Source organism: Strix aluco, chromosome 4, assembly GCF_031877795.1.
Source record: "Strix aluco isolate bStrAlu1 chromosome 4, bStrAlu1.hap1, whole genome shotgun sequence".
NCBI classification, from domain to species: domain Eukaryota; kingdom Metazoa; phylum Chordata; class Aves; order Strigiformes; family Strigidae; genus Strix; species Strix aluco.
In genome coordinates, this window is record NC_133934.1 from 9,511,342 (window position 1) to 9,538,102 (window position 26,761).

The 26,761-nt window shown below is 39.8% G+C and overlaps 2 protein-coding genes across 3 annotated transcripts in view; one reads left to right on the forward strand and one right to left on the reverse strand.

Annotated features, from left to right (window-relative positions):
* Positions 1-70: 70 nt before the first annotated feature.
* On the reverse strand, positions 71-26,603 carry NELFA (negative elongation factor complex member A). Of its 2 annotated transcripts, none has more exons than XM_074821940.1 (12): positions 26,185-26,603; positions 25,121-25,385; positions 17,524-17,695; positions 16,202-16,363; positions 15,175-15,264; positions 13,216-13,346; positions 12,961-13,030; positions 11,992-12,080; positions 9,534-9,645; positions 7,024-7,280; positions 5,845-5,944; positions 71-4,332 (listed from the first exon to the last, which is right to left on the reverse strand). In XM_074821940.1, the coding sequence occupies exons 2-12, from the start codon at positions 25,370-25,372 to the stop codon at positions 4,148-4,150; spliced, it is 1,620 nt and encodes a 539-aa protein (XP_074678041.1). In that variant the 5' UTR covers positions 25,373-25,385; positions 26,185-26,603; the 3' UTR covers positions 71-4,147. The 2 variants fall into 2 exon arrangements, with proteins under 2 accessions (XP_074678041.1, XP_074678042.1); XM_074821941.1 differs by lacking the exon at positions 26,185-26,603 and adding an exon at positions 25,500-25,536.
* The window catches only part of LOC141922573 (NELL2-interacting cell ontogeny regulator 1-like), a 36,973-nt gene continuing 35,815 nt past the window's right edge, over positions 25,604-26,761 (forward strand). The window contains exon 1 of the mRNA XM_074821949.1: positions 25,604-25,759. The gene's annotated coding sequence lies outside the window, so the exon portion shown is untranslated. The remainder of the gene's footprint in view (positions 25,760-26,761) is intronic.

The following is a 26,761-nucleotide window of genomic DNA, read 5'->3' on the forward strand; positions in this document are numbered from 1 at the left end:
TGTGGTACTCATCACCAGTTCAACTGTTAGTACAATACGCAACTTGATTATTAAAAAGAGTATCAGTCCATTTCCTTAGAAAATCTAAATTTTTATTATACATACTGTATTACACTGAAAATACGTACCCAAAGACAGAATATTTTGAATTTACAACTGTACAAAAAAACAATAGAAAACATACGGGCTATGCTATAGATGTAACATTTTACAAAATGACAGTTCTTGTTAAAGGCACCAGATTCCCAGAGGGCTCTGGCTTAACATTTTTTAGTCTTTTTTTTTCCAGTCAGATCTTACTATGAAAATGTAATTCACTCTTAAACTGTATAATGTCAAAGTCTCAAGCTTCTTTCACCTAGACAAGTGGTCTGCACTTTGACACAACTTAAGTGAGAGAAGTGAACAACTTCACACGGAGATGTCAAGCAACTACCAAAGGCTCCTCCCCATCACATCCAGCATCCTATGGTATTTAACCCAAAGATTTAATGGCAAAGCTACCAGTGAAAATCAAGTTAACCCACAAAATACTGGCCCAATACAAGAGTGTTAACCATATAAGCCTAGACTGTTTTGTGTGGAGATAACTACAGAGTGTGAGAGTATGAAAAAAGTGGTCTGTCGAAAAGGAAGATGGAATCTATGATCAGAACTCTTACTCAGCACCCTCCTCATTACACTAAATTCACTCTTCCTGGTCCTGATGGCACTCATGAAAGAAAATGGAGCCTAAAGAAACCCAGCACTTTGCTGCAGGACAAGTTGTTAAAGAACCCTGGGTATGCATGTATGTGCTCCTTCTCCCCAAAGAATAAAAGTTGGGACAGGACAGGGTAAAACACAAGCTACTTTAATTACTTCTGTCTCCAGTATTCCACACTAAAATCCAACAAGCTAATTCATATCATGCCTAGGCTTGCACAGACGGGTGCTTCTTTACAGCAAGGGCAAGAGAAGCTGGGACATCCTGCCTTGCTGAGGTGCAGTAATGCATTTTTGAAGTTTGGGCCTGCCATTTCCTAAAACTTCATGCTTGGATAAAGGGAAAGAGGAAAGGACACAAACAAAGCTTTAAAAAAACCCTCTATCCTGTGGTCAATCTGTCAGTACATCTGCAAGTTATTCTAGAGTCAACAAATGTTTTTGTTTAATCTTGCAGCACACATTGAGCCTGAGTGGAATCCAGCTAACATCCAAGTGACTGAAGATTCAAGACAAAAAATATTAAGTTCCAGGGCCAGATTTTATTCTGTATGCAACAATTCCATTATATTGGAATTTAAGTGTTGATTTCTGAATTGTCTGGCATTATCCCTACTTTCAGGCCACCGGTTCAAGGATTTCATTCTCTGGACCACAGAACTCCATGCAGTCTAACTTCTTACTGTATCATTTTAACAACATTGCAAAAACTTCCCTTTCTTTAGGCATTTAAAAAAAAACTTTCTAGATTCACAGATCAAGTTGAAGTAATGCTCTGGTATTGAGGGTCATAAAGTCACTTTAAAAATAAATTATTTTTGCAGTGTTAAATTGTCTCATCGTAATGACTTAACGGAATTAAAAATATACTATGCTTCTATTTAAAATTTCACTTTATTGCATATGACTGACTTTAGACAAACAGGCCTGGAGACCAACTTTGTTACGCAGCAAATACAAATAGGTAGCAGCATGGTTAAGCTTCCTGCACACTACTGCACTCAAATTACTCCACTGCATTCTAGAAGGGCTTCTTGAAGAGGAGAGGGACAGCTGTCCCACCACAACAGCACAGGTCTAAAATGCAGACTGTGGACTATGAAAGTTTAGCGAGGGACCCCCATTAATCTCAAGTAAGCCAAAAGAGCCATCACACAGCAGCTCCTGATCACTACTGAATAGCAAAGAATCTTGCATCAACAATTTACAGTTACAGTACATGCCGCTCAAGTCAGCTGATTTGCTAGAAGTTCTTTCTTTAAAGTTTTATTTGGTACTTGCAGCTTATCTAGCAAGCAGGAACAGTTAAGACAGAAGTATCATACATGTTTACAGAAAACTGGTCATCACAAGAAAAACTTTAAAAATCTGAATGCAGACAAGAAAAGGAATGTCACTTTTCTTTAAACCTTTCTTTTAAAAGATGAATACTTTCATATTCTATTGTTAGCCCTTACTGTGTAACCTACTATAATCAAATAAGTTATAACCATGAAAACACATTCTACTGAACTCCTAAAAACTAAAACCCACTACTCATCCTCATTTGTCAGGCTGGCTTCTAGCTGTTTAAAGAAAAATTGCAATCAGAATCACAACCTACATTGCTTCTGAGATGGGGTTAGGTGGAGGAGAGCCCCCAGTGTGACAGTTATATGCAAGTAACTTTCACACTAATACATGCACAACACTCCATAATGGTAGTAGGTACCACCAAATAACTTGCCCACTAAAGGAACTAGAACATTCTGTATATTTGCTTAAGGTTAAGAAATCTGTACTTTTGGTCACATCTTAAAACACTGTAGAATACAGATTTTCTTATTATTTATACCTGCTCTGTCATGTTGGATATTTTTTTTTAAAAACTAAAAATAAAATGCAATAAAAATGCCCCAATACAAAAAGACTCTAATCAACCATCTAAACGTCTTTGTTAGTATATAAGTGTACTTATGGGATTTGGTCTGCTTTCTTTTCAGGAAAAAAATTAAAAGCGCCTCATTTTGTCCTAAGAGCTCCACTTTAACATGAACCTCTCCAGTCAGTCCAAGCTACCTCCTCAGCACCAAGCCACCCCTGTGCTACTCATCTTTGTATTTCTTCCTCCTAAGCACCATTCCCTACCAAGTACAGCTCCACATACAAGTACTGGCAGAAAGCAGATGTTTAATTCAAGCCTCTTTCAAGTGATGAAACCGAGTCTCCAAAGGATGAATTCTGAACTATGTACATAAGCCCTCTCAATAAATGCAAGCTTATTTGTACTATTAAAGCCAGATTATACCAGTGGTGTGAACACATTTATAAAGATAAAAACGTGCTTCTACTAGAAGAGGACAAGTATAAGGCACATTTATATAACAGTATAATTGTGGCCACATTAACGATCATACTGATATAACTACACTGGTAAGAACCACAGCTACAGTCATTCAAAACTTTTTGGATCAGGGCTTGGCAATTAAACACGTTATGACCGCTCAACCAAACATAAATCAACACTGCTTCAAGACAACAAATATTCTCAACTATCTATATTCAGATGTGTGTCACTCAACCACCTCTAGGGCCATTTAAAAATTAATCTGCAGTTGGTCTTGAGATGTAATAGTTTCACTTCCTCCCAGGTAAGTTATGCTGTTCAAAGGGCTTGCTATGCAAGAGCCATAGATCAACTACGCTAAGACTTCCATGGCAAAGAGCTATCACCTCCAGGCAGTGACAAGCCACCATTACTTTTTCCTTAATTTCAATGTTTTTTTAATTTAGAAAGTTACAATACTCAGTTTCTCTCAATCTCAAATAATGCCAAATACAGATTAACTCATGCCGGGCATGGAAACTGACAATATAGCGAGTTAAAGCAGCTCGATCTCATCCTAGGACCCAAGCATAAATAAGCTAAACAGAGTGGGTACCATTAGACACTGGACATCTACCACCTGCAATATTTAGTGATACTGCAGCTGAATTACAAAATAATCAAGCACTGACCTGTGGTGCTTTGAATGTCCATTCTTACAATAGAACCCATGTAGCCAAAGAAAATATTCTTACAATAAAGATCTGTGCCCTCGTTTAAAGGTAAACCGTGAATGACTGTGCAGTAGTCTTCTCTTCTGGTACTCAGAAGTAAACTGCTCCCATCTGTAATCTTTCAGTTGTGATCTCTTGAACTGTAGCAAAACAAAAACACACCAACAACTTTCCCCTCCCAGAAACACCTTTCCCTCTCCCAAGATTAAAAAAAAAAAAAAAAGTGAGTTTGACACCATCTTCTTCTGTGTTCACTGAGTCCAGTTAGATTGAAGAGCCACAACTTTCTGCTCTGGAGGGTAATAATAAATGTACACACAAATGCCATTTTGTACAGTTGACATACTCTATGAGTTGGTTGACTCTAAGCTTGATTTGGTCCAGTCTGCTGTTGCTGCGTCTCTTAGGAAACATTAGTTATAGGTTTGTACTTCTTGAATCTGGTCCATTCACCAGTAGCATAGTTCATTTCAAAGACCGTATCAACCAACATAGTGGTGCTGCCAGTGCCATCTGCCTTTGGTAAATCTTCTGTATGCTCACTAAGTTTAATTTGGATGATGTCACCTTGCTCTTGGCAAGGATTCTCTGTGAACACAAGAACAGGAACAAATTATACATTTCAACACTGTATTAGAAAAGGTAAAGAGCACTTGATGGGGCTTCCTATCTTATGCTGAAAAAACCCAAACCCAACAAACCCACCCCAAACCAAGCAAGTAATGTCCCTAATACACAATGTTCATCCTCCCTCCATACATCACAGATGGAGTTTTAAGGAACAAAACCAGATGCCAGAACATGAACCCCAAGGCTAAAGTAACTGAAGTAACAACAAAAGGGGGAGTAAAGCAGGCCAGTGTCATTTCTGACTGCCTCAAGAGTCGTAAGAGAAGCTTGTATTTAAATGTGAGTTCGTAAACTCTAACAGAGTTGCTTTATTTGGGACACATTTTGTAGCCAAAAGCCTCAACAATTTTCAGCTGTTCTGGAAGCCCAAACAGCTTCACTAAAACGCCAGTAGAAGTATTAAATATTACATTTCAAGGTATGGAATTGGCACTCAAGAAGCTCAAGAATATGTTAGTTGGCAGTTATTTACCCAGCCTTCAGAAGATGCTGACGTTATTACTGAAGGAATTCATATTGTTATATACTTCTCTATATATGTATATGTGAATATATACAACACACACATGTGCACACTTCCAAAATAGTATTTTACCTTGCATTACAAAAATGGTCCACATAGATATTGAAGCACACCCTCCTACTGCAATCTGAAGTAGCACCTAGTACTAAGAGTACCATCATTAATGTAAATACACAAAACTCTCTTAAAGCCCAAGGACCATCACAGTAACTCTACCCTGATCATCTTCATCAATGTACTGCATTAATCCAAATGCATGAGCCACATTTAGGCTCCAGCACTCCAGTGATAAGAGCCCTCAAATACCAAATAAGAAACCAGAGCTAATGTAGAGTTCACTTAAGGACTCTTAAGCCCCTTCTCATCTTACATCTGTTAGTCTTCTGGGTAAAACAGCCTTGGTCTACCAAGGCCAATATATGACAGGATCTAGCTACGAGACAGCTTATCTCCCTGGGATTCACAGCACTTGTGGTTACCCAAAGTCTCCAAGAAAACAGTTGCTACATTTCTAACGTTAAGGAATCAGCAAGGAGGCTCTGTACTGCCCAACTTGTACCTCAACTTGCCACGAAAGAACTTACATTCACTGGTCTTCTAGACAGACTACTAGGACCCAACCAGACTGGTCACTGTTCTGACCGACTGCCTCATTTCTCTTCAACCCCTAAGCCATGATATTACATGTGTTCAGTTATGTATATAGTGTTTAGCAACTGCTCTGACACACTGTTTGACTTACTGGAAATAGATCCTAAAGACCCATTTCCAGGTAGTCAGAACTACAATCCATAAAACTATATACAGTCCAAAGTAAAGCACAGTCCAGTACTCACAGAGCAAAGCTAAAGCAAGAGTCTTGCACTCACATATGCACATTTAGAAATGCTAGGCCATATTTCAGATTTAGGTATTCAAAAACAAGCTAAGTTAGCCTCAATACATGCCTCTGGATCCTGCCATGAATCCAAGTATAAGAGCCTTTTCTGGCCTTGTAACTTTGTTTGCAGTCTTGAACATTTCCTGTGCAGCATACATTTGCTCCCTCTGCAACAGATACAACAAGTATGAATTCCAGTGGAGAAAACACTGCCAACAGATACCGTATTAATATGCACAGACAAGCGTAAAAGAGTACAGGAAGTTCGTAGACCTACAAAAATTAAAAAAAAAAAGCCTTAACTTCAAGGCTTTCCCTCTTTAATGCTTATACCTAACGCAGCAGGGACAACTGAATTCTGAAACTGGAAAAAACCCACCTTTAAATAGTTATGGAAACATGTGCTAAGACTTAATGTTTACATTATCAATTCTGTGTTCTTTATGACATTAAGAAAAAAAGGAAAAAACCCAATACTTCCTCTATAGTCCAACAAACCCAGGCTTGCAATAATTTCAGAGGAATTGGGTTTTTTTCTCTAATAAGCAAATAGAGGTACTGCAAAGAAAGTCACCCAGCTTCCTAAAGTTCAGATCTTGCAAGCCAGGCTTACAGATGCGCTTAGCAAAGTCTTCAAATCAGTTGCATCTTCAATTAGTTACCTGCTTAATTTCAAGCATGCACATAATAAATACTAACATACCAGCAATAAGAAGTTTCAGGACAAAAAAAAATTATAATTGCTGTTGAGTTTAGTTTCCTCCTCACTCTCAGGCTTTAAAAGCTGCATAATGAGGGACTGAGGGCATCAAGAAATAAAGGCCTTCATCTTAGAATAATCTATGGATATCTTTTCTCCTACCATGGCAATAACAGAATGCTTTTTAGCAGCTTACATTATATGCAATTGGCTAGGCAACAGCTCTGCTGGAAATATACCTTTCTTCCAAAATTCTTTATAATGAGTAATACAGCATTGTTCTACGTAACAAATAGCAGTAAATAAACACATCTTACCGTGACCTTAACAGCGCACAACTAAAAATGTTGTGATTAACATTAAGACAGAAATGGTAACAAAGCCACAAAATATTTTCATTATCTTTGGTTATAAAAAAGCAGCCCCAACCACTCCATGATCCAAAGGCCAGGAACTGCCAACATACTAAATGAGATCAATAATAAAAATTTGCATTTTCCAATCGACATCCAAAGCAGCAGTCAAAAAGAACCTGGTTTTACTTACTGTAAGAGAGAGGCTTTTTTTCGGTGGTGGCTGTTGCTGAGTTTGGGGGGCCACTTGTGGTGCTTGTGCTGCAGGGGAAATGGCAGGAGGTGTGGTAGGTGTTAGGGGTGAGGTAGGTGTAGCTGCAGGTGGATTAGAGTTACTATTGTACATGGGTGTTCTTTGTTTGAATTGCGCAGGAAGAGTTGTAGTAGCATTTGGAGCGGCAGGCTCTTCAGTCTGTCTGTTAGTCTGCAAGGCCTCTCGTGCAGAGCCAGCTGCAAAAAACAATCAGGTTAATTAAAAACATTATAATCCACAAACAGGGATTAGCATCACCAATAGCCTTTAAAGAAACTAAAAATTCTGATTATTCCATTTTAACACCATAATTCAACATGCCATCTAATATCTATATGAAAAATTGAAGAGCTAATGCTCTTTCCACTCAATTATCTTTAGCAATAATTAGACAACTGAGTGACTAGCTGTCCAATATTGATTACACTGTATTTATCCATTAAACATAAAATTTGATGCTATCAGATTTATTATACTGAAACTGCTTTACTTACTTTTTAGCTTATATTGCTGTAACAACTGTACTCTGACCCTACCGAGATTATTGCTGTACTGTTACGTAGAAGCCAAAACCATAAAAATATTTCATCAGTTTTTACCTAATGTAGCAACAGCTTCCAAAGGAAATGACAATTAAGTCTCAGCCAGTAACAAATATTGAAAATACACAAATACTCTAACAGATGACAGAATCAAATGTAGTGTTTAAATAATGAATGATTTGTGAAGACTAACTGCTAAGACGGTTAAAACCTCGCAGTGTTGCTTCTCAAAGTTGATCCATTTACCTGCACTTAAGGAAGTTACTATTCCGAACCTGGCTGCAGGTGGAGGTGATTCATACAGTCAAGTTACTGTGATTTCCTAAGTTACTATCTGTCCAGCAAACAGTAATTACCCAGAACATAACTCCAGCCAGCTCTTAGACACAGGCACAGCTGCTTAAGCACCTTTCACGAATCTCAGGAGGTTTAAGCTAACCTATTCACGTTGTTCACAACAGACTAAAAGGCAGATACAGACCAGAGCTACACTGATGCCTTTCAAATTGGATTTTAGAGAACGAGATGCCTACCACTCTTCATCTAGACACAGACACAGCACTGGTTAACAATACGACTATTATCTAGTAAGATGTGGAACAGGACAGTGAACACTTGAGAGGACAAACATTTGTAATAATTAGCCCTTAATTTTGTACAAATCTCTTAAGTTTTATTACTGGTTTCCTCTCATGTCAGAATAACTGACTTGCATAAAGTACCATCTATCAATTATGCAACCTCAGAGTATATGAGACCAAATCTGTGGATCTTCCGTGTGCATCTTATATCAAGGAAATAGTTTTATATTCCTTGTCTATAAGAAAAGCTAGATACCCCATCCTCCAAAAGGAAGAAATAAGTTAGAAAAAACAGAGAACAAAGACAATAGAGAATTTCAAATTAGGCTTGTCCTGCTGTTGAATACAATGCCAAGGCTCTGGAAAATAATACTAGCTGCTGACAACACTGATGTGCTCTTGGCTGCATTCCTTCTGGAGATGCCAATTTTCTGCCAGAGAAAGATTTGCATGGACCTTCAGAGAGATTCTGAACTGTTTCAGGGCCAAGTGATCAGGTTTTGCATATGCATTTTTCTATAGTGACCAACATGCCACAGCTCACAAAGACAAACATTACAGTACCAAATCACAACAAGCAAGAGGAAGAATAATGCCTTAAAGTGAAATGTTGGTTCTGTTAACTATAAGGTCTGGTAATGAATCCCAGCCATGCACATCTGTTAGCGCAAACTGGTGCATTCCTTTAAGACTTTACATGCAGCAGGGAAGGAAAAGTAAAACCAAGTGTGTTAAAATAAAAGGTGTAGAAATAAAGGATTTGTACGAACACTATTTTTTACTGTAGGCGATTTTCTAGAATTGAAAATAATGTAGCACTTTTCAAAACATGCAGGAGCCCAGCTATTATCTATCAGACTGTTATAAAAAAGGTAAAAGGAAAATGGATGGCTTGATCCCAGCCTGTGTGAAAGCTAATATGTACCTGCCTCTAGAAAGCAACTGTTTTCTACATACATGCATATGGATGTGTGTATGGAGTATATATGCTTGTGTATTACTGGTGTCTCTTTAGGGATTTAGAAAGTGCTAGATTTTCTATTAGACAGTAAGAAAAAAAAACCCAACCAGCAAATTGCTTTGCTTGCTTGACTTACTTAGGAGTCATTTTAAGACTTCAACAAGCATTTTCTTTATTTAGGTTAAATGACATGTCTGGTTACCCCAAACCCAAAGGCTGGGTTCCTGCAATGGATTTTTATGCTGCTAAGGTTAAGTTTCACTAGAGTTGAGGGATAGTAGGTTTGTAAATAAAAGAAGAGCTGGACAGTAAACCTGTCTAGAGTTGGAGGTATTAGGCCCCAGAAGCAAAAAAAGTGTCTTTTACCTGGCTGTGTTTCAGAGCTTGGGATATATGAGGAGGACGGCACCACGCTGGGGGTAGCAGGTAAGTAACTCGTAGAAGGTAGTGCAGGCTCATTGTTCAATGAGCCAAGTTTCTGTAAAACAGAAAAGGAAGTGTTATAACCATACTCCATGTATGCATGCGCTGTTTCTGCACTTTAAATACAATTTCAACATTAGTTCTGCTATGATATTCCTTTTGGGAAGTTAATTATGGACTCCTCTGTTAGGGCAAGTTTGCCATTTCAACCCTAACTTGAGACATCAGAATTACCCTAGGAGAGAAAAAGCAGCTGTTATTTCCCCTAATTCAGATCAAAGTTGCTTCTGAAGGCACAGTCTGAGCCAGGAAAAAAATACTACTGTGGAGACTGTACTTCTGCAAAGAGAGTCAGGATGCTGTTCTTTTGTCCCATTCCTCAGCTGGTAGTGTGGAGACCAGATGATGAAATTTGTGCAGATGGTACTCTCTGAAGAATGACACTATAGAAATGTGATCTTCTGCCTGAGCAAACATACTCTTCACTACTAGCAAGCAGAAACCTGTGTTCATCCATGAGCAAAATGCCGACTAAAATAACACCCAGGAGAATGTAAAGGCCTCTGGGACATAAGCAAGCAGAAGGCAGCAGTAAAAGCACAGGTAAAACCATCTTTCCACTGAAACATGCAAACACCAACATGATGGATGTCATCTAGGATCAAGCCAAAGAAAATACCACATTTTGCACTTAACTATAAATGATACTGCACACACAGCACAAAGACAACAGCATGGTATCTATGAAGATCCTCACTTCAGTCCAATCCTGCCTTACAAACATAAGGGGTTGACAGAAGAACGAAGTTTTGGGGGAGTAAGTCTAGCAGACAAATCATTCAAGGTAGCCTTACTAGACAAAAGATGGATATTCTGTAAAATGTAGAGCTTGCCAAAAAGACACTCTTTGCCTGTCTTTCTGCAGACTGCTATAAACTTCACTCCTGACACAGGCCTACCAGTATCTGCCTATATGTTGGTTTTGGCATGTGTGCTATTGATTGCTACCCCTATAACCATGAGACCAATGCTGCATGTGCTTACCATTAGGCCCTAGAGGAAGAAACGCCTGGCTCACCAACCAAACCACAGGTCTTTATTTTTAAATAGAGAGCTCTCTGAAGGCAAGCACTGCACGTCAACACATGGATTTAAAGAGGCAGAGGTAATCATGACCACTTTAAATTTGGAACGAAAAGACACTTAAGATTTGAGATGGATTTCTATCATCCCAAGATGCTTGCAAACACTGGGTGCAGCTGCCTCAAATTATCTATTAGTATCTAAAGAACGCAGTTCTACAAATTAATTCCAGGCCAAGGCTTGCTGGAATAGAACAGACAGTTTCTAACTCAGAACAGGGGGAGGACCTAACGTTCTTGTAAGAGTTAGGTCATGACTGAGAAAGCATAAAGCTGCATCACAGTTTTTCCAACGCACCATATCTGAAAGAATAAGAAAAAATCCTACACAGAACTCCTCCCTCCACCTCTCACCCTTTGATTGAACTACCTCTAGCAACAGGTTAGCTTTTTCAGTAGATCCTAAACAACGTTTGGATTAGGAAAAAAGAAAAAGACTGTGAAGAGGAGTGGCCACCTCTGAACTTTATGGGTTTTAAGAAGCACAAATTTATAAGCCGTAGGTAATTTGGACAGATCAATTTCAGTTTATCCTTCCCTTTCAGAAGTAATGGGACTGGCTAAGCCTAGTTACAGACAGGTTTGGAGACCTCAGAAAAAGATGCCTTCTGGATTAAGCATCAATTCTCAAAGATTACAAGCTAAAAATGGAGAAAAGAACCACAGGAAGATACTGGTGAGTAGGTTCTTTTCTCAAGCCAGAAGACAGAGGAGCTGCAAAGACTTCTTTCTTACTTGGCTGCTTATATCTCCCTCCTGGGCATAGGCCAATGACAAGTGCTCCTCACAGACTTCTGTGGACATTGTTCCACTAGGGTCACAAAGGATGCACAGGCACTGAGTGAAACCTGTAGGAACTCCTGAAAATGATTCTACCTCTCCACAGTCAGAGGGGTCCTCCTATTCCCTTCATCTCTGACAGAAGACTACAATCCTTGGTTACAGAAATGTGATGCCCCATCACAAACTTAGAATAGCAACATGAAAACAATCAAAAACTTCACCTTCATCCTGCTTTGAATTTTTTATCTAGTTTGGTGAAAATACAATGGAATTTTGAAATAATTATATAAAGATTTTCACATTCATCTAGGTTGGAAAGGACCTTGAAGATCATCTAGTCCAGATTAAGAGGCACGTTTCAACAAGTTAGTAAAATATTATTACAGTGTTTAAGCATTTTAGAATAACTTGCATCATGCCTTTCTCATCTTTTTTTCTGTTTGGTTTCTCTTTGGTTTGGTTTAGTTTAGTTTTACCTGTGTAGACACAAGGCCAGCAGCATAGTCTGGGGTAGCATTTTCTACTACTGTTTCTTCTTTGGCTTGCTTTTCTACAACTTCTGTATCTATTGCATAAAAATAGAAGTCAGTTCAAGGAAGTTTTCTGAAATACTGCATTATACTTTTTTAAACAAAGACATAAAAATGAATTCTTCAAAGTCTGCTAAAATATGCTTAAAGAGGTATATGCTGAAAGGTTGGTAGATACAGTAATCTTCATACACAATTTTATAATCAACCCAATTATGAACTGAACCACAATGTATATCCATCAAGATATAGCATCTGTGTAATTAGGCAGAACTGGCTAACTTTAGGATATTAGAAAGCATCAAAACCCAAGCAAAAATTTAACTGCAATTATGATTTTGTTCTGAGACAGTACTCACATTTTTGGTGACAAATACAAAAAGTTTGTTTTGGGACAAATATGCTGCCTAGTGTACCTTCCTGATATGGTTAAGTAGAGCACTGCTCTGTCACTTAAAAGCAGTATACCAGATATTATTCACTTGTTAAGACCTCTCAGCCAGAATTTTGCAGTGCTGTATTTTTTTTCAACATTACTTTCAATTAATTTACTTGGCTACACAGCCAGTAGAAATAAGCATACCAAAATATCTCAGAACAATTCTAGTACTGAAGCCACTCACAGACCTATGTGCTGCCCAAAGTATAACTAGTTCAACCCTTTCATGCAACTGAGTCAAGTTGGCACACGGCAATATGATTACAAGCATGGTGGGGGGGAAGGTGGTTGGACAAAAAATAAAATCCTCCTTTAACGCATTTTTTTGGTTGGTTGTTTTTTGGGGGGTTTTTTCCTCCCCTTTTTTAAAGTTTAGCTGAAGATAGTTTCAACAAATGAAGAACAAATGGTACTACAAATCTGTGTCCTATTTGCAGGTATATTAACAGCCTTCATAAGTAGCATGTTATACCAACCTAATGTCTTTCTTCTTCTCTTTGCTTCACGGCCAGCACCTACCATATCCAGCTCAGAAATATCTAGAAGCTAAAAAGAAAGGCAATATAAAACTTAGTAACTATTGCTAAATTTATGTAGTTTATCTCTAAATATTGTATTTAATTTTTTCTTTAATATATTGAAACTTGATTCGAAACAGCATCAGAAATTCACTGTAGATCAGGGAGGAGAACTGAGCAGGAAAGCAAGAGACTAAGAAAGAGTGCACCTACCTTTACTCCTCTTTCTTTGCGCAAAGGTGTTCTTGAAGGAGGAATGGGAGTTCTGTTTCCAGAAGGACTAAATACACTAGGTGCTGAAGTACTCCGGAATGGAGCTTGTTTTGGTATTCCTTTGAGTGGTGCTTAGGGAAGATCAAAAAAGGCAACAATTGTAATAGGTTTAATTAGTCATGAAAAACAATAATGAAGAGTTCATTGGCTTCTCTCCTTCTTAACACACACACCCTCCCCTTCAAATGTTTATAGTGTGGAACTATCTATAATACACCACACGTCTCTCAAAGGTCAGATTAGGTTTTACCCTTCAAACAAGGGGCAAGAGCCAATCTCTAGGCTAATGCTTGCAACCCCATTCTACGTGAATTAGTCAAACAGGTGCACTGTTATTAAAATATACTTTTCCTGCATACATTGATGCTTTCCTTACTTATAATAAATAAACTCTGAACACATAAAAAGGTATTGGGCATGAATGTTCTGAATCCAATTATTGCTAAAGTCACTCTTTGAACTTTAAGATCTAGTTACTTGGTAAAAATGTATTTAATCAAAGATCCTTAGCCATGCTTCTCCAGGGCTAAGGGCTTGCAATCTACTGGAAAGGTAAATTACTGTTTCACACAGGGGTCTGAAATTCTGGAGCTGCTGTTTGCACAAGAAGGACAACCCAATTTGGGTCTATATTGCAAACAGAAAACCTGCCATCTCAATATTCAGCAGAAACTGCTACACCTATAAGAAGCTGTTTTCCCCAAACTTTATACTGTTACCCTTCTACCTCACGCTTAATGTAAGCGCTGAAAACAGCATCCTTTCACCAACTGATAGAAAATCTGGGATACGTATAGATATCTATTAGGTCTTTGAGCCTGCTGACAATCTCATCATACCCTACAATTTGATGATAAACACAGAATTTTAGTTTGAGGTTAGATACACCGTATCCCTCTATACGTTGTACTGAAAACCTTTTCACCAGAGGACAATCCTCTGACCAGTGTAAGTTTCAGCAGAGTAAATTGATCCCATAACTCATTTCTAGAGACCACCTGGCTCTAAAGGCAAAGTCTAAAAAAATAGGTTTATTAGTTCAACAGCTAAAAAGAATTACAAGAACTAATGGTCAATTTCAATACTGGGACAATTTTTAGTTCAAATTACAACAACAATTTTTGCATTTACTGCATGAACACACGGCCAAACTTTGGTGTTCAAAACCACATCTTAGATAACATCGACAAAGTACTTCACAGCTTCTAGCCACCACACCAAGAAATCACTCAAGTTTTACAGCTCAGCATCATATTGGTGGTCAGAAAAAAGTTATACCTGTGCAGTGATTTAAAGTACGCAACTAATTTTGAACCCTCCTCTTGCTCCTAGTCAAAAACTTATTTGAAAAATTCAAGCAGTTCAGGAACTTCAGCAACAGTTGAAATCTATTAATGCAAAGTTGAAGAATGATTATAACATCTGTGTCATGTCCACTAAATAGAAGCCACTGTACAGCTTTGGCTGCAGAAAGCACACTGTCCCCTTTTCTTTCTCCACAAATACAAGATACTTTCAGTCTACTTCATAGTATTTCAAAGAGCACAGCAGATTACTGTGATCTACTCTGCTCCCTTCTGGAGCAACATGGCTTAGTCAGGAGTTATTCCTGGAGTGATGTAAATTAAATTCTTACCAAAGTCTATAGGCATGATCTAGCTGTTACATTTTAGAAGCATGGCAGATATGTTTGCCATTTAAGAAAAACCCCACACTCTCGTTCTTTCTGACAAGACATGTGAGAAACATTTAAATATCAGGACAGAGGGAGGCAGAAAGGGAGAAATACTTTGCTTCAAAAGTAATTAAGTTTTTGTGAAAACTAGACGGTAATTTTATTCTTCATCAAGGCTATTTTATCAGATTTCCTTTCTGGGAAGTGATGAAAGTCAGCCATACTTGTTGTATCTATCTTTTTGACCAGTCCCCTGCCTTTGGCATGGAAAGGCACTCCTGCAGTCTTCTTGAGCTGTTGTGCAGTTTCTGTTGCTACAAAGAAAAAGGACTTCAGTTATTAAAGAATTTGTGCTGAAAAAATACAATATATTGCTTCTTATATAAAGTGTTATTAACTAATACATAAAAAGATGGGAATAGCAACAAAGGAAGATTTATATTTTAATTAAAACCCAGGTTTATGTGAGGTAAACACGGTATTTGAAGAAAATGCAAAATCAGTACGATTATGCAACTGACAAGATGGTCTAAGCTAAAAGAAATTATCAGAGTAGACAATTTACTCTATAGAGATTGAAGTAATTAAAGAAAGTTCTACATAACATCACAAAAAGTTACAAATCTTGTGTTTAACAAGACCAACTACTCAAGTCACACACAAGAAAGAAGCAATCTGCTGCAACAGAACAGCAGGTACAGTAAACTATTTTATAATCACTTAGTTCAAGTGGCTACCAACACATATATATATACATGTTGCCTTTTGTTAGCAAAAACCCTCTTGGTTTTCACACCCTATATAGATAGCCATACTGAGCAAAAGAAAGCATTAATTAGCAGTTCTTGCTCCCTCTTGCAAAAACATATGGTAAAATACAACTAGGTTCTCATTTCAGTTTTGTTTCAGGAGCTTTAACCAAAACTGTCCCTCACAAGTCTTCAAAATTGACTGTTAAATATACCCCATGAGAGAATATATCTATGCTTTAAAAAGCTACAGCTTGTTGTATGCCTTGAAATCTGAACAGCATTTAAATCAAGATTAGCATTTTAATGTAATCATGGCCAGAATGACTTGCACCTGCTCTTCCACACATATTGGTCTATCAAAGAATAACAGCCAGCAAAGCTCTTATAACAGAAAAATTTAATGTATATCCCCATACTGGAGAATAAGACTGAATATAAATTTTCCCTTCACCATTTAATTCATTACTCAAGCTTATCAACTAGGTGTAATACTACTTACACTTCTGCAAGAGTTCAGCTCTGAGTGTGGCACTTTTAGGTTTCCTTTTCAGCTGGAAATGTTTCACTGGGGGGGTAAGTGGCCCAGCTAGTGTTGTCAAGGCATTTTTGTTTAAATATTGGCATTCCAACGGCAACATAGCTGAAGTTTCACATTCACTTACTGCATAAAGAGTTAACACAGTACACATGGTATTAGCACCTCTTCGATAGTTAATTACAAAACATTTCACAATTAGACTGTACAGGTGTTTTTAAATTTTAGATTACTTATTTAAACACCAAGAGTAATTCAGTTCTAATGATTACACAGTATATAACCAGTCATTAGGATGTTTGTTTTTTACATTAGCTTCATAAGAGCTTCCATGTTAATTATACCCAGTCAAATTATAGGAATCTTAAATATGCTACTATTGTCAGAGTGAAAGATAAAAATGACTGAATTCTCAGATTCCTTAAAAATTTCGCATAGAAAGAAAACTAGTAAACAAAAGTCCAAACAAAAAGTGTGAACAGACCATTTGTTTATAGTAAGAAAATAAAATGCTTCCACCTTTCCACCTCCAAGTAATTTGATTATTGGTCTGCTGCAATCCTAACTCCAAGAGACCACGTCTGTCCGTTGATGCCGCAGGGCTTTTTCTAGGCAGTGTGCTAAATAAACCCACTGAAGTAGCAGTAGCTTTGCATCACCATTTACTACACTGTTTGAAGCAGCAACTGTGCAAGTGCCTGAGCCAATATTTTCAGCTGCTAGGCAATCCGTAGCTAGTCAGACAGCAGCAGCACAACTCTTCTTGTGACCAGTCTCCCCCCACAGCCCCTGTCATTTGTTGCCTAGAGGAGGCCTTCCAGCAGAGACGCACCCCACCTGCCCAACACAGTGGTGGTGCTTCCACTGCAGAAACAGAGCCTTACTGTCTTCTTTGGTACCAAAACACATGAGACAGAGCAATATATGAAAAACCTCAATTTACCAAGCTGCAGTAAGTTAGTTATTACCTATCACATACAGCCTGTCTACAATCCTAATGAATCCACATTAACTTGTGTGTTGCCCTTCACAAACACTCCGGGTACCTGACATGCAAGTTCTGATGATGTGTGAAAAGATAATTTAAGAAGTTACCATTCCTTAAATATCACAGTTCTCAATCCAGTAACATGCCAGGTCATGAACTGTGGCAGTTAGGAGACAAGACATACTGCTTGTCCTGATACCAATACTGTTAAGATAGCAAGACTGCCTGTGAAATGACAGGTTATTTCTGAAAAAAAGGCATCACATTTCTGTAATTTTCACCAACAGAAAAGGCTTACCTTTTTCTCTAAGCTCTCCTAAAATATCTTGAACATTGGGATTCTGTTCTTCAAGATCAAGGTTAAGGGAGCCAGTATCTGGAAAGGATTTTAAAATATCAGCTACCATTAAGACCCAGGGGTCTGAATCCAAGGTAGCGAGCTGGATAATTTCAGTCAGTGCCCCTTTCATCTAACAAAAAAAGAAAAAGAAAATCAGCCAATTGGAAACAGTTTTAAACAGGTTATCGTTGGATTTTTTTATTTTAAAAAGACACTAGCATGCACAATGTTTTACTACTGGGGAAGGGAAGAGGGAGACTGCTTCAGCACAGTTATACATTAACTCCAGAACTAAATAAAGAATGAACCAAGGTAATTTTTTTATATCACTTTCGGTCAATCTAACCCAAGTTCGTTTTGAGCTTTTGGCAGCTCAAAGCTTTGTTTAGCACTGAACATTTTTACTAAAAGCAACAGGCCAGATTCTTACATTACTGTGTCCTTACGTTCCACACTTACACTCCCAGTGTACCCACAACTTATATTCAGTGATAAGCATATGCAACTAGAATACAACAAGTTATTTAGAACAGGCATCTAAATTAAGATGTGTCCCTTTCTAGGCTACAGAATAATTAAGCAGACTGACCATATCTGCATCATATGAACATAGTAAGTCCTCAAAATTTTACTTAAGCTTAGGCCAAAATAATGTGTTTCACGCTAATCAAAACTGTACTGTTTGACAAAACCAACATATTACAGAAGTAGACCAAGCCCTCTAATATGCCGCAAGTAACAAGATTTTCCATCTACCAGTTTCTAGAGTAAGAAAAAAGTTGTTTTTCTTTAAGAACCTATCTTTAAAAAGGGGAAATAATGCTTAAGATTATAAAAATGTCATTGTCACAGTATTTTTTTTTAATTACTGATCAACATGTCTGTTGGCACTATGAAATGAAATAAAAATCAAGGCGACTACAGTCAGGGGTTACACAATGAATCTCTTAAAGAGTTGGTGTACTTCATTCACAGGTAAGCTTAAACCTCCCCAAATAAAGACTGAACACTTTTTTCCCTAAGTAAACTTTCACATAAGCATTAAAACATTAGCTTCACAGAACTAAGATGTTCGAGATGTACTGTGCGTCTATCAAGCCACAAAACATAACAGTAAAATTACATATTTAGACATACTCTATATGTATGGCATTAACATTGAAGAATTTACAAGCAAGTATAAGGAAATACTTGAATTGTGATTTTTTACAGCCCACTGTGGCATGTATAGCTTAGTTACAGTCTACATGTTTCTGAACACAGGGAGGCAAGCAAGAGATTCATCTTCACCTTTATGCTGTATTTCTTCCCCTTTATTTAGAACCAGCCTTTTCTTATATGAAAAAGTTTAATAGAACTCATGCAACTCTAAGAAATAAGTTAAATTTCTGCTCTCCATTTTTTCCCCCAAGCACTTTAAAAGCTCAGAGGCAAACATTGACATTTCTCAATTCCTTTCACCCAGTGTTATTGCCCTCTCACTTTAGAAAGGTTTACGAGTGCACTATAGGGGCAGTTTGTCCTTTACCCCTTGCATGTTTTAGCACTCATAACAATTTACCTGTGAAATGAACCAGACCAGTTCATCTGACCAAAAACTAGCATCTCTCTATAGCTTTAAGCTTCATCAGCCCCTTGGTGTGGCTGACTACAGTCACACAAACACTAGAACCATGAAGAGTGGAGCAGAAAGGAGACACCACGACAGTCAGTTACCAACTTCAGCAGCACTATTGATGTGCTTTGAATTAGACTGCCCATACAACCATGATCACACATCACACAGTTTAAACATGTTGTCAAATTTAACCAACGTTCACCAATGGAGAGAATCAATTTCTAAGGTTCTAGTCTTTGTTGTCCTCCATTGCTCATTTCTTTCTCAGTAAACATAAAAACCCACCTTGACTCCACACAGATTTGTCAATCTCTCTATTCTAACCCTAAACTCATCAGAAGTCACTTCCACTACAATGGATGAGGATGAGCATGAATACTATTGGAACAAAGTCTTTTATTCTCCTACCCTATAGGAATTACAGTACTGATTTATGCAAAATACCTGAAAATTTAAAACATGCCATGAGAGCTGATAAAGCTATGGTTTATTTATAGCTTTTACAAGCTTTTAAACTGGATATCACTAATGCAGGTAAGTGCATAGGAAGTAATTGCCTCCATCAAAGCAAACTCAGGCAATAGTTGGGAGCAAAGATGCCTCCTGTATCCTCCCAATTTACCCTTCATATCTGCTCCACAGAACTGCTATTGGTACCAAAAATTCACACAGCTACATGTCTATACTATGCATGCTCCTACCGAGCTCTTTTCTGGGCACATTACACCCACGCTGCTCTCAGGGCAGCTAAAGTCCAAGGCTACTTATTCCACGACCCACCACTTCACATGACTTTGGTTCCTACAAGAAAGAAGCCCACAAAACAACTTGTTTGCCTAGCACTGGGCAAATAGCATTATCACAATGCCTCATGGCAGAAAGAGCACGATGAAAGAAGAGTCACTATCACACACAGGGAAGCAAAGCATGCTAACATGTACTGTGAGCTAAACAGAGACCTTGCCTGAATACGGGTTTGCATTTAACAAGCCTGGATTTGAGTTTTGACTCATGTTTGTCTTCAAATAGCAATTTAAATATACGTTCCCTGTTCACTTTTGAACTGGCAGCTGAAAAAAGTTTTCATTTGTGGTTTGAGAATGCATGAAATGCAACTCAAAATAAGATAAAATCCTATGTACAGTTTTTCTGTTACTTTACAGAGCAGAGCCATAATCCCAAACTCTTAATTGTAGAAGATTGCAACACCAGGTCAGTAAGAGTTCCATCAGCTTAACAAGATGCTGGTTGGAGCATGAATGTCAAGATCTGATGCAACATGTTCTGGCATTTCTCTCATATAAAACTTAAGGATCTAAAGTATTTTTCTCAGCCTGCTGGCACAAAAAAAAGCATGGGGTACGACTAGAAAAGTCTAACAAGAAAGGATCAGGCAGGATGGAAAAAGTCTGGGAACAGAGACAAAGGGAGATTAATAATGGCTGTGCAGGAAGAATACACAAACAGCATCGTGGGAAGGTGTAAAAAACGGAAACGTTACTAGAAACACACAAAATGATAGCTCCAAGATGACTTCTCGCAAAAGATTCCCATTCATTTGCCTTATATTATGCCTAAATATATATGACTATACCTTCAGACAATTGCATCAACAGTTGGCTAATAAACCCAATCAAGTTTTAATCTTTTGGGGGCCATAGACAAGGTGATATTTAATAGGTACCTGTATTATTATAGAGCATTTTCATTAAGCTAAAAGCACTGGATTGAAAATACAGTATTAATATTTACATGATTCAAAACTAGGATGGATCAAATATCACTACCGCATGTGTTTTGTATTTTAATCATGAAAAAGAGCAGAAATGGCCAAGAGTCAGATTAAAGTATACCATATTACATCACAGAAAAAATAGGAACACTAAATGCAGGACAGAAGGATGCAGAGCAGCCTGCCTGTTCTGAACCCAGAGGAAAAGGCAAGTGCCATATGCCCTCTTACTCCTTTGCACTAGTACTCCACAATTCCCACTTACATGGATCAGGAGTCCTCTATTCATGCAAGTAAGCAAGAAGAAACAGTATTAACTTCTGCTCTCTTGCAGCTGCTGTAATAAAAGGGCAGACCACTGCCAGGATAGGCTGCGTCTCCCTCTCAAGATAATTCAGAGAGCACAGCAGCACAGTCCTCATTCCAGACTTGGCTGTAGCATCACAGTCTAACCCCGAAGAAATAAATTAAACATTGGCACAAAAAGAAAACTTGCACTTGCCATTGTGAATCAGGTTAACAAGAATATAATATACAAAATAAACAGAAGTAACTGTTCTGCCAAATTCACAATTGAAACTCTGGTCAGCACTACAATGAGCTTTAGGCATCATTTCAAATAAGTGCGATTATCTAGAAAAAATTTAGCAGATGAAAAGCTGGGGGGCAGGGAGATTCAAGAGTTAGCAAGGTCTGCCTAGAGAATTACAGCGGGAAAGGATATTTTTGATAACTGCCTACAAAACACAATTAAAATGAAAATGGGAGCCAATTATTCTTATTAGTCAGCGGGAACAAACAAGCAGTAATGAGGTTCACAGCATGATAAAAAATTAGGTTTATTACCTATCCCACAGGAGCATTATGAGTATTAAGTTACTTATATCTATACAATATTTGGAGTGTTGAATGAAAACATTATGAAAATTGAAGGATATTACATTTGAGAAAGAAAAAAACCAACACACTTAAGGACTGAGTTTTCAAGAGAGCTCATTCAAGAGTTACTTGTCTAGACTTAAGCTTTCAGAGAGATTTAGAAAGGACCAGCAGCTAATTAAACCCCTTCTAAACCAAATACCACCACTTTCCTTGATTCCCACACAACTTTTTACTTAGATGCCTGCTCCCAAATGGTTTCCATGTTATTCTGTGCCTCAGTGAAAATGCTACAATATAGAAAGCAGGAAAAAAATAAGATTTTGAAGATAAAATAGCTAAATCCAATCTGTTATCTGATCTGAGCAGGGAATAACATTTAACACATTATATAACAAACCAGTAGCACATCCTGCATCCACTATAGAGATTCCCAAAGCTTTACAAAGCTGATGCAATGTATTTTCCAATACTATTAAGTTTCCAAATGCCAGCTCACTGCTTCTCACACACGATCGATCCACACTAGCACATGGCACGGTCAACACGCATATGACTTTCCAAAGAGACTAATGAAGTACTTTCACAGTTAAGTTCAATTATTTTCAAATACAGGAGTGATTTCCAAGTGACAAATTTCACTTCCAGGCAGCTACAGGTATCCTGTACTGGTGTATTTCTGCTAGCAAAAAGACACCATGCTCAGCGCTCCACAGTACACTGAGCAGTGAATACTGCAGAGAAGTACACAGCACAGCACGTATACTGAACACAAACATACATATATGTGTGTTCTGGGTATAAGATACCCGATGCCAGTTAAAATATCAAAAATCTTGACAGCAAGTTATGTAACAAACCTTCACAAATACAACCTATTTTAGCAAATTCACCACAAATTATGAGCATCTGATAAGACAACATCCCTTTCTGTCAAGAGTTTGGTTACACCAGCTATTTTTATCATTTATAGAAGGAAGTCTATAGTGACAATAGCAGACCAACTAGCAATGCTAAGAGTTTCTGCCTTATGAGTTTTTAATTTTTAACAATTTTAAGCCCTTCCTCTCAGTTAAAAAAAATTAATCACATGTCCCTGAAATAATTAAGATGTTACAGGTACTGTGCAAAGGACTGAAAATATGCTTGATCCCTAGATCTCTATCAAGTGTGCTATTTACAATGGAAGATTATGATTGAATTCACAAACTCTGCCAAAGAAGTTAAAAGCCCCACAATATTTTTTGTTACAGCAGTAACAAGATCTTTATATTTGGAACACAACCGATCAGTTTAACAATACACTAAAAGGCACAGCAACTGACTTGCTCTTTTTTACACACACTTTATCTCCATGACTAACAAAAGCACAGATCAAGTAAAGTTGCTGGCTACCATCTTCCTCAGAATCAGTAAAAAAAGTTTTTACCCGCCCAGTGCACACTCTTGCAGCATTTCAACAAATTATTTCAGCTGGCTTGAATTCTGCTCCCTCAAAGAGCTGGCGTGAGTGTTATTTATGAAGATCCCTAAGCTTTTTCAAGCTCTTTTCAATCTAAAACCACCACTAATGTGTTAGCTTTTCCTAAACATTGCAATACTCATTTCTTCCAGGCTACCTGGATTTTCACACTACTTCAGAAGAATTCTGCATACTCAAGAGTTCATGTGAGCTTATGCACAGCTCCCCATCTGGCCTTGGTTATTTGTTTGTCTGAAACAACTGCATTTGTCACACACAAGGAAGATCACTTGTGCAAAGGACAGGCACTAAACATGAATATAATAGTTTAAAAATTAAACATGCTGAACAAGATTTTACTTTTTTTAAAGTGACACCAATTATGTGTAATAGTGAACGATCATACAGATGCATGTGGCAAGACAGACACCATCACACACTAAACTACTGCTTAAACGTGATCCTTGTGCATTGTCAGCTTAGAAGTATACAAGAGCTGAGCACACAACAAACCAAGTTACATACTGTCTCCCCACACCCTGCCTAGTATATATGTCTATTAAGCCTAAGCAGCAGCTGCATCCTAGCCAAGAAAGAGATTGGTGCAAGCACTGCTGACGATACTCTTCACAAGAAAGTGAGGATTAACTACGCACCACCTCCATGATTGTTACCAGGAACCAATACCATACATGGTGGAAGTAGGAAAGGAATTCCTCAAACCTGGCTGAAGAAACTTAAATGTTTCCCAATTATTCTCCAACTATTGCCCCAAACATCAGTAGCTGCCTACTGGTAAGAATAAGCCAGCTACAGATGAGGTATGGTCCAGGGCCAAGTGAATAAGCTTGCAGAGCCAGCTCAGACTCGACCCAGCCAGCTTATTAGCTGGGGTAGAACAGTAAAGGAAAGAACCAGCTGTTCCCAGAAAGGTAAAGAGAAGCAAAAATAGGCATGGCAATTTTCCTCAAGCACGACCTGACTGCAAAAAGGTGGGGAAAAACACTGTTGAGTGCAGACCCCAGATCTTCCCCTCCCAAAGTTTCAGCACTTGCTGCTGTCCTTCCTAAAGCTGAGATGTTTGACTTGGGACACCTACACAGCTGTCAGTACTAAGGAAGGAGAGTGACGGAAGCCTAACACACACGACTGTTCCTAAACGATCCTGGCTCTCTGTCCTAATCCTAGAACCACTGCCTCAGAAAAGCCCTCCTCCCCAGAGGCACCCAAACTGTATCAAAACACAGCCCTACAAGTCCATGTGGAGGTGTAAGATGGGTTTCACATCAAAACTGCTTTCAAAAGACCAGTGTCAACCAAAGACTCCACGAAGAGCAGGAGGAGGAGCAGCAGCAAAGCTTCCACTCCACTCCTTATCACAGAGAATCTGGGCGCTTTTCCTCACAACAAGGACCGAGTCCTCCGAGCTGGGCCTCAACGGACCGCTCTGCTAGCCGAGACCTTCTTCCTCCCCCTCCCCGCCCAAGACAGACTACGAGAAAGAAGCGGGGAGGTCTGTGGGGACCAGCCTTCCCATACACGCCACCCCCCGCCGCCGAGTGCGGGCGGGCACCTGCCCTTGAGGAGCTGCCGCTGCTCGGCTTCCCCCCCTCAGGGCTGCCGCGGGCAGCTGCCCGCTCCAACCGCCCGCCGCGCGGGAAGGGGCAGCGCGAGGCCGCCTGAGGCGGCACCGCGCCGCGGCCCGGGGTCTGCCCTCGCCACAGGCTCCCTGTGAAGGGGGGGAGGTGGTACTGGCGCTGCCCTCCCTTCTCCCCTCACGCCATCTCCGACCGACCTCTCCTCCTCACACACACGCTCCCCGCTTCGGTTAAGCTTCCCGCGCAAGCTCCTACCCAACTCTCACCTCATCCACCGCCCGGCGGGGCAGGTGCAGCATCCCCAGGAGCAGCTTGAGCTTGACGGCCGAGGAGAGGCCGTGGAAACAGAGGCGGATGTTGTCGATCACCGAAGCCGTGAGCAGCGAGGCAATGCTCGGCGGCGCCCACAGCTCGTCCGTGGAGCCCAGTTTGTTATGCAGCCACAGGCCAGTGTCGCTCTCCCGCATCGACGCCATCTTGGGAGCGGGGCGAAAAAAGAGAGGATTCTCCACGGGCATTTTATGAAGACACCTAAAGGGAGGAAGGGAGGGGTGAGGACCCCTGCGGGTCGCCGTCTTGTTCGTAAGCCAAAATGGCGGCGCCCTATGCGGTTGCACTAGGAATAGGCGGAGATTCTGCCGTAACCTAAAATGGCGGCGCCCAAGCGGCGAAAAATAGGGAGGCTCTTCCCCTCTCTCGTTCAGATGCAAAATGGCGCCCGCCACAGGTTTTTTTCCGTATTGCAAGATGGCGCCGCCTCACTGCAGAGACGCTTCTCTGTCACCCCCGTCTCGTTTGTTCCTCACAGTTCGCCCTAACTTCTCCGGGACTCTCCCAGGCAGAAAAGGGCCGCAACCAGAAGTGGGGTGCCGAGCCACCGCGGGGCCGAGCGGCACAGCTCGGAGGTAGGCCGGAGCCCGCCCCTCCCCTCGGAGAACGCTGGCCTTCCCCCAGCCGGCGGCTCCCGCCTCCCCTCGCTGCCCGGGAGCCGCCTCACTGGTTCGGCGCGTTGAGCGGCTGCCGCTGAAGGCGGGAGAATGGCTGAGGCCCCCGCTGCCAGCCCGCCCTTCCTTCCCGGGAGCTGGGCCGGCCGCCGGGCCTCCAGATAGAGCGTTTGGCAGAGCACCACGTCTCCTTCCCTTAAGCTCCCGTGTCCGCGAAGGGGCGGGTAACCCGCCCCCTCAGCGGCGCCCGCTTGGGCACACCAGACCCCTGACAGCAGCCCTTTTGCGCTCTCTCTGGTCGGCCTGCGTTGTAGAGGCAGTCCATTTTCCCCACCTACCATCGTGGGGAGCTTGTTAGAGTTAATAGCGCCTTAAAGTGCACCCACCTCCGCAGTTTCCTCAGGTCCTGTCAGCCCTTGGTTTTCTTCTCGCCCAAACCAGCTAGGGCAGCTTGCCGACGCGGTGCTAGGTGGTGAACCCCCCCGGTGGTGCTACGATTTGACACGAGTGTGTTTTTCATAATATTCCCTGGAGATTTTTGTGCTGGGTGCTTCAAGAGGTGTGGGAGGCTACATCAGTGTCTGTAACACTAGCGGTAGGCGCTCAGAAATTGGGGGTTGGTATGCATACATTCATATTCCCTTGTGATTCAGCTCATTGTTATTTAAATATGAAAAATTAATCAATTGTCTAAATCCCAGAAGACTCAAGAGTTTTTAAAGTGCGGCATAAACGGTTCATTTTAGTGGCTTTCTAATCGAAATTAAAGTACAGGAGTTGCAGGAGTGCATAGCAAATTCACCTTCTCTCAAGGTTTTTAATTAAATTTTTTTTTTTACAACATTCTTCCTTTAAAGGAGGTTGTTTACGACTTGATTTCTCTAAGAGAGCAGAGTGATTCTTGCTGAAGTGCTTTATATTTTCTTAATATGGTATTGTGGAGCGTTACATTTTATTCTTGTT

Coding starts and splice junctions, on each gene's coding strand:
- NELFA (XM_074821940.1), bottom strand. CDS start 25,372: ATGCCCGTGGAGAATCCTCTCTTTTTTCGCCCCGCTCCCAAGATGGCG. Junction 9,646..11,991: donor CTGGCCTTGTGTCTACACAG/GTAAAACTAAAC, acceptor TCTGTTTTACAG/AAACTTGGCTCATTGAACAA. Junction 4,333..5,844: donor ATTCATGGCAGGATCCAGAG/GCATGTATTGAG, acceptor TTGTGTTCACAG/AGAATCCTTGCCAAGAGCAA.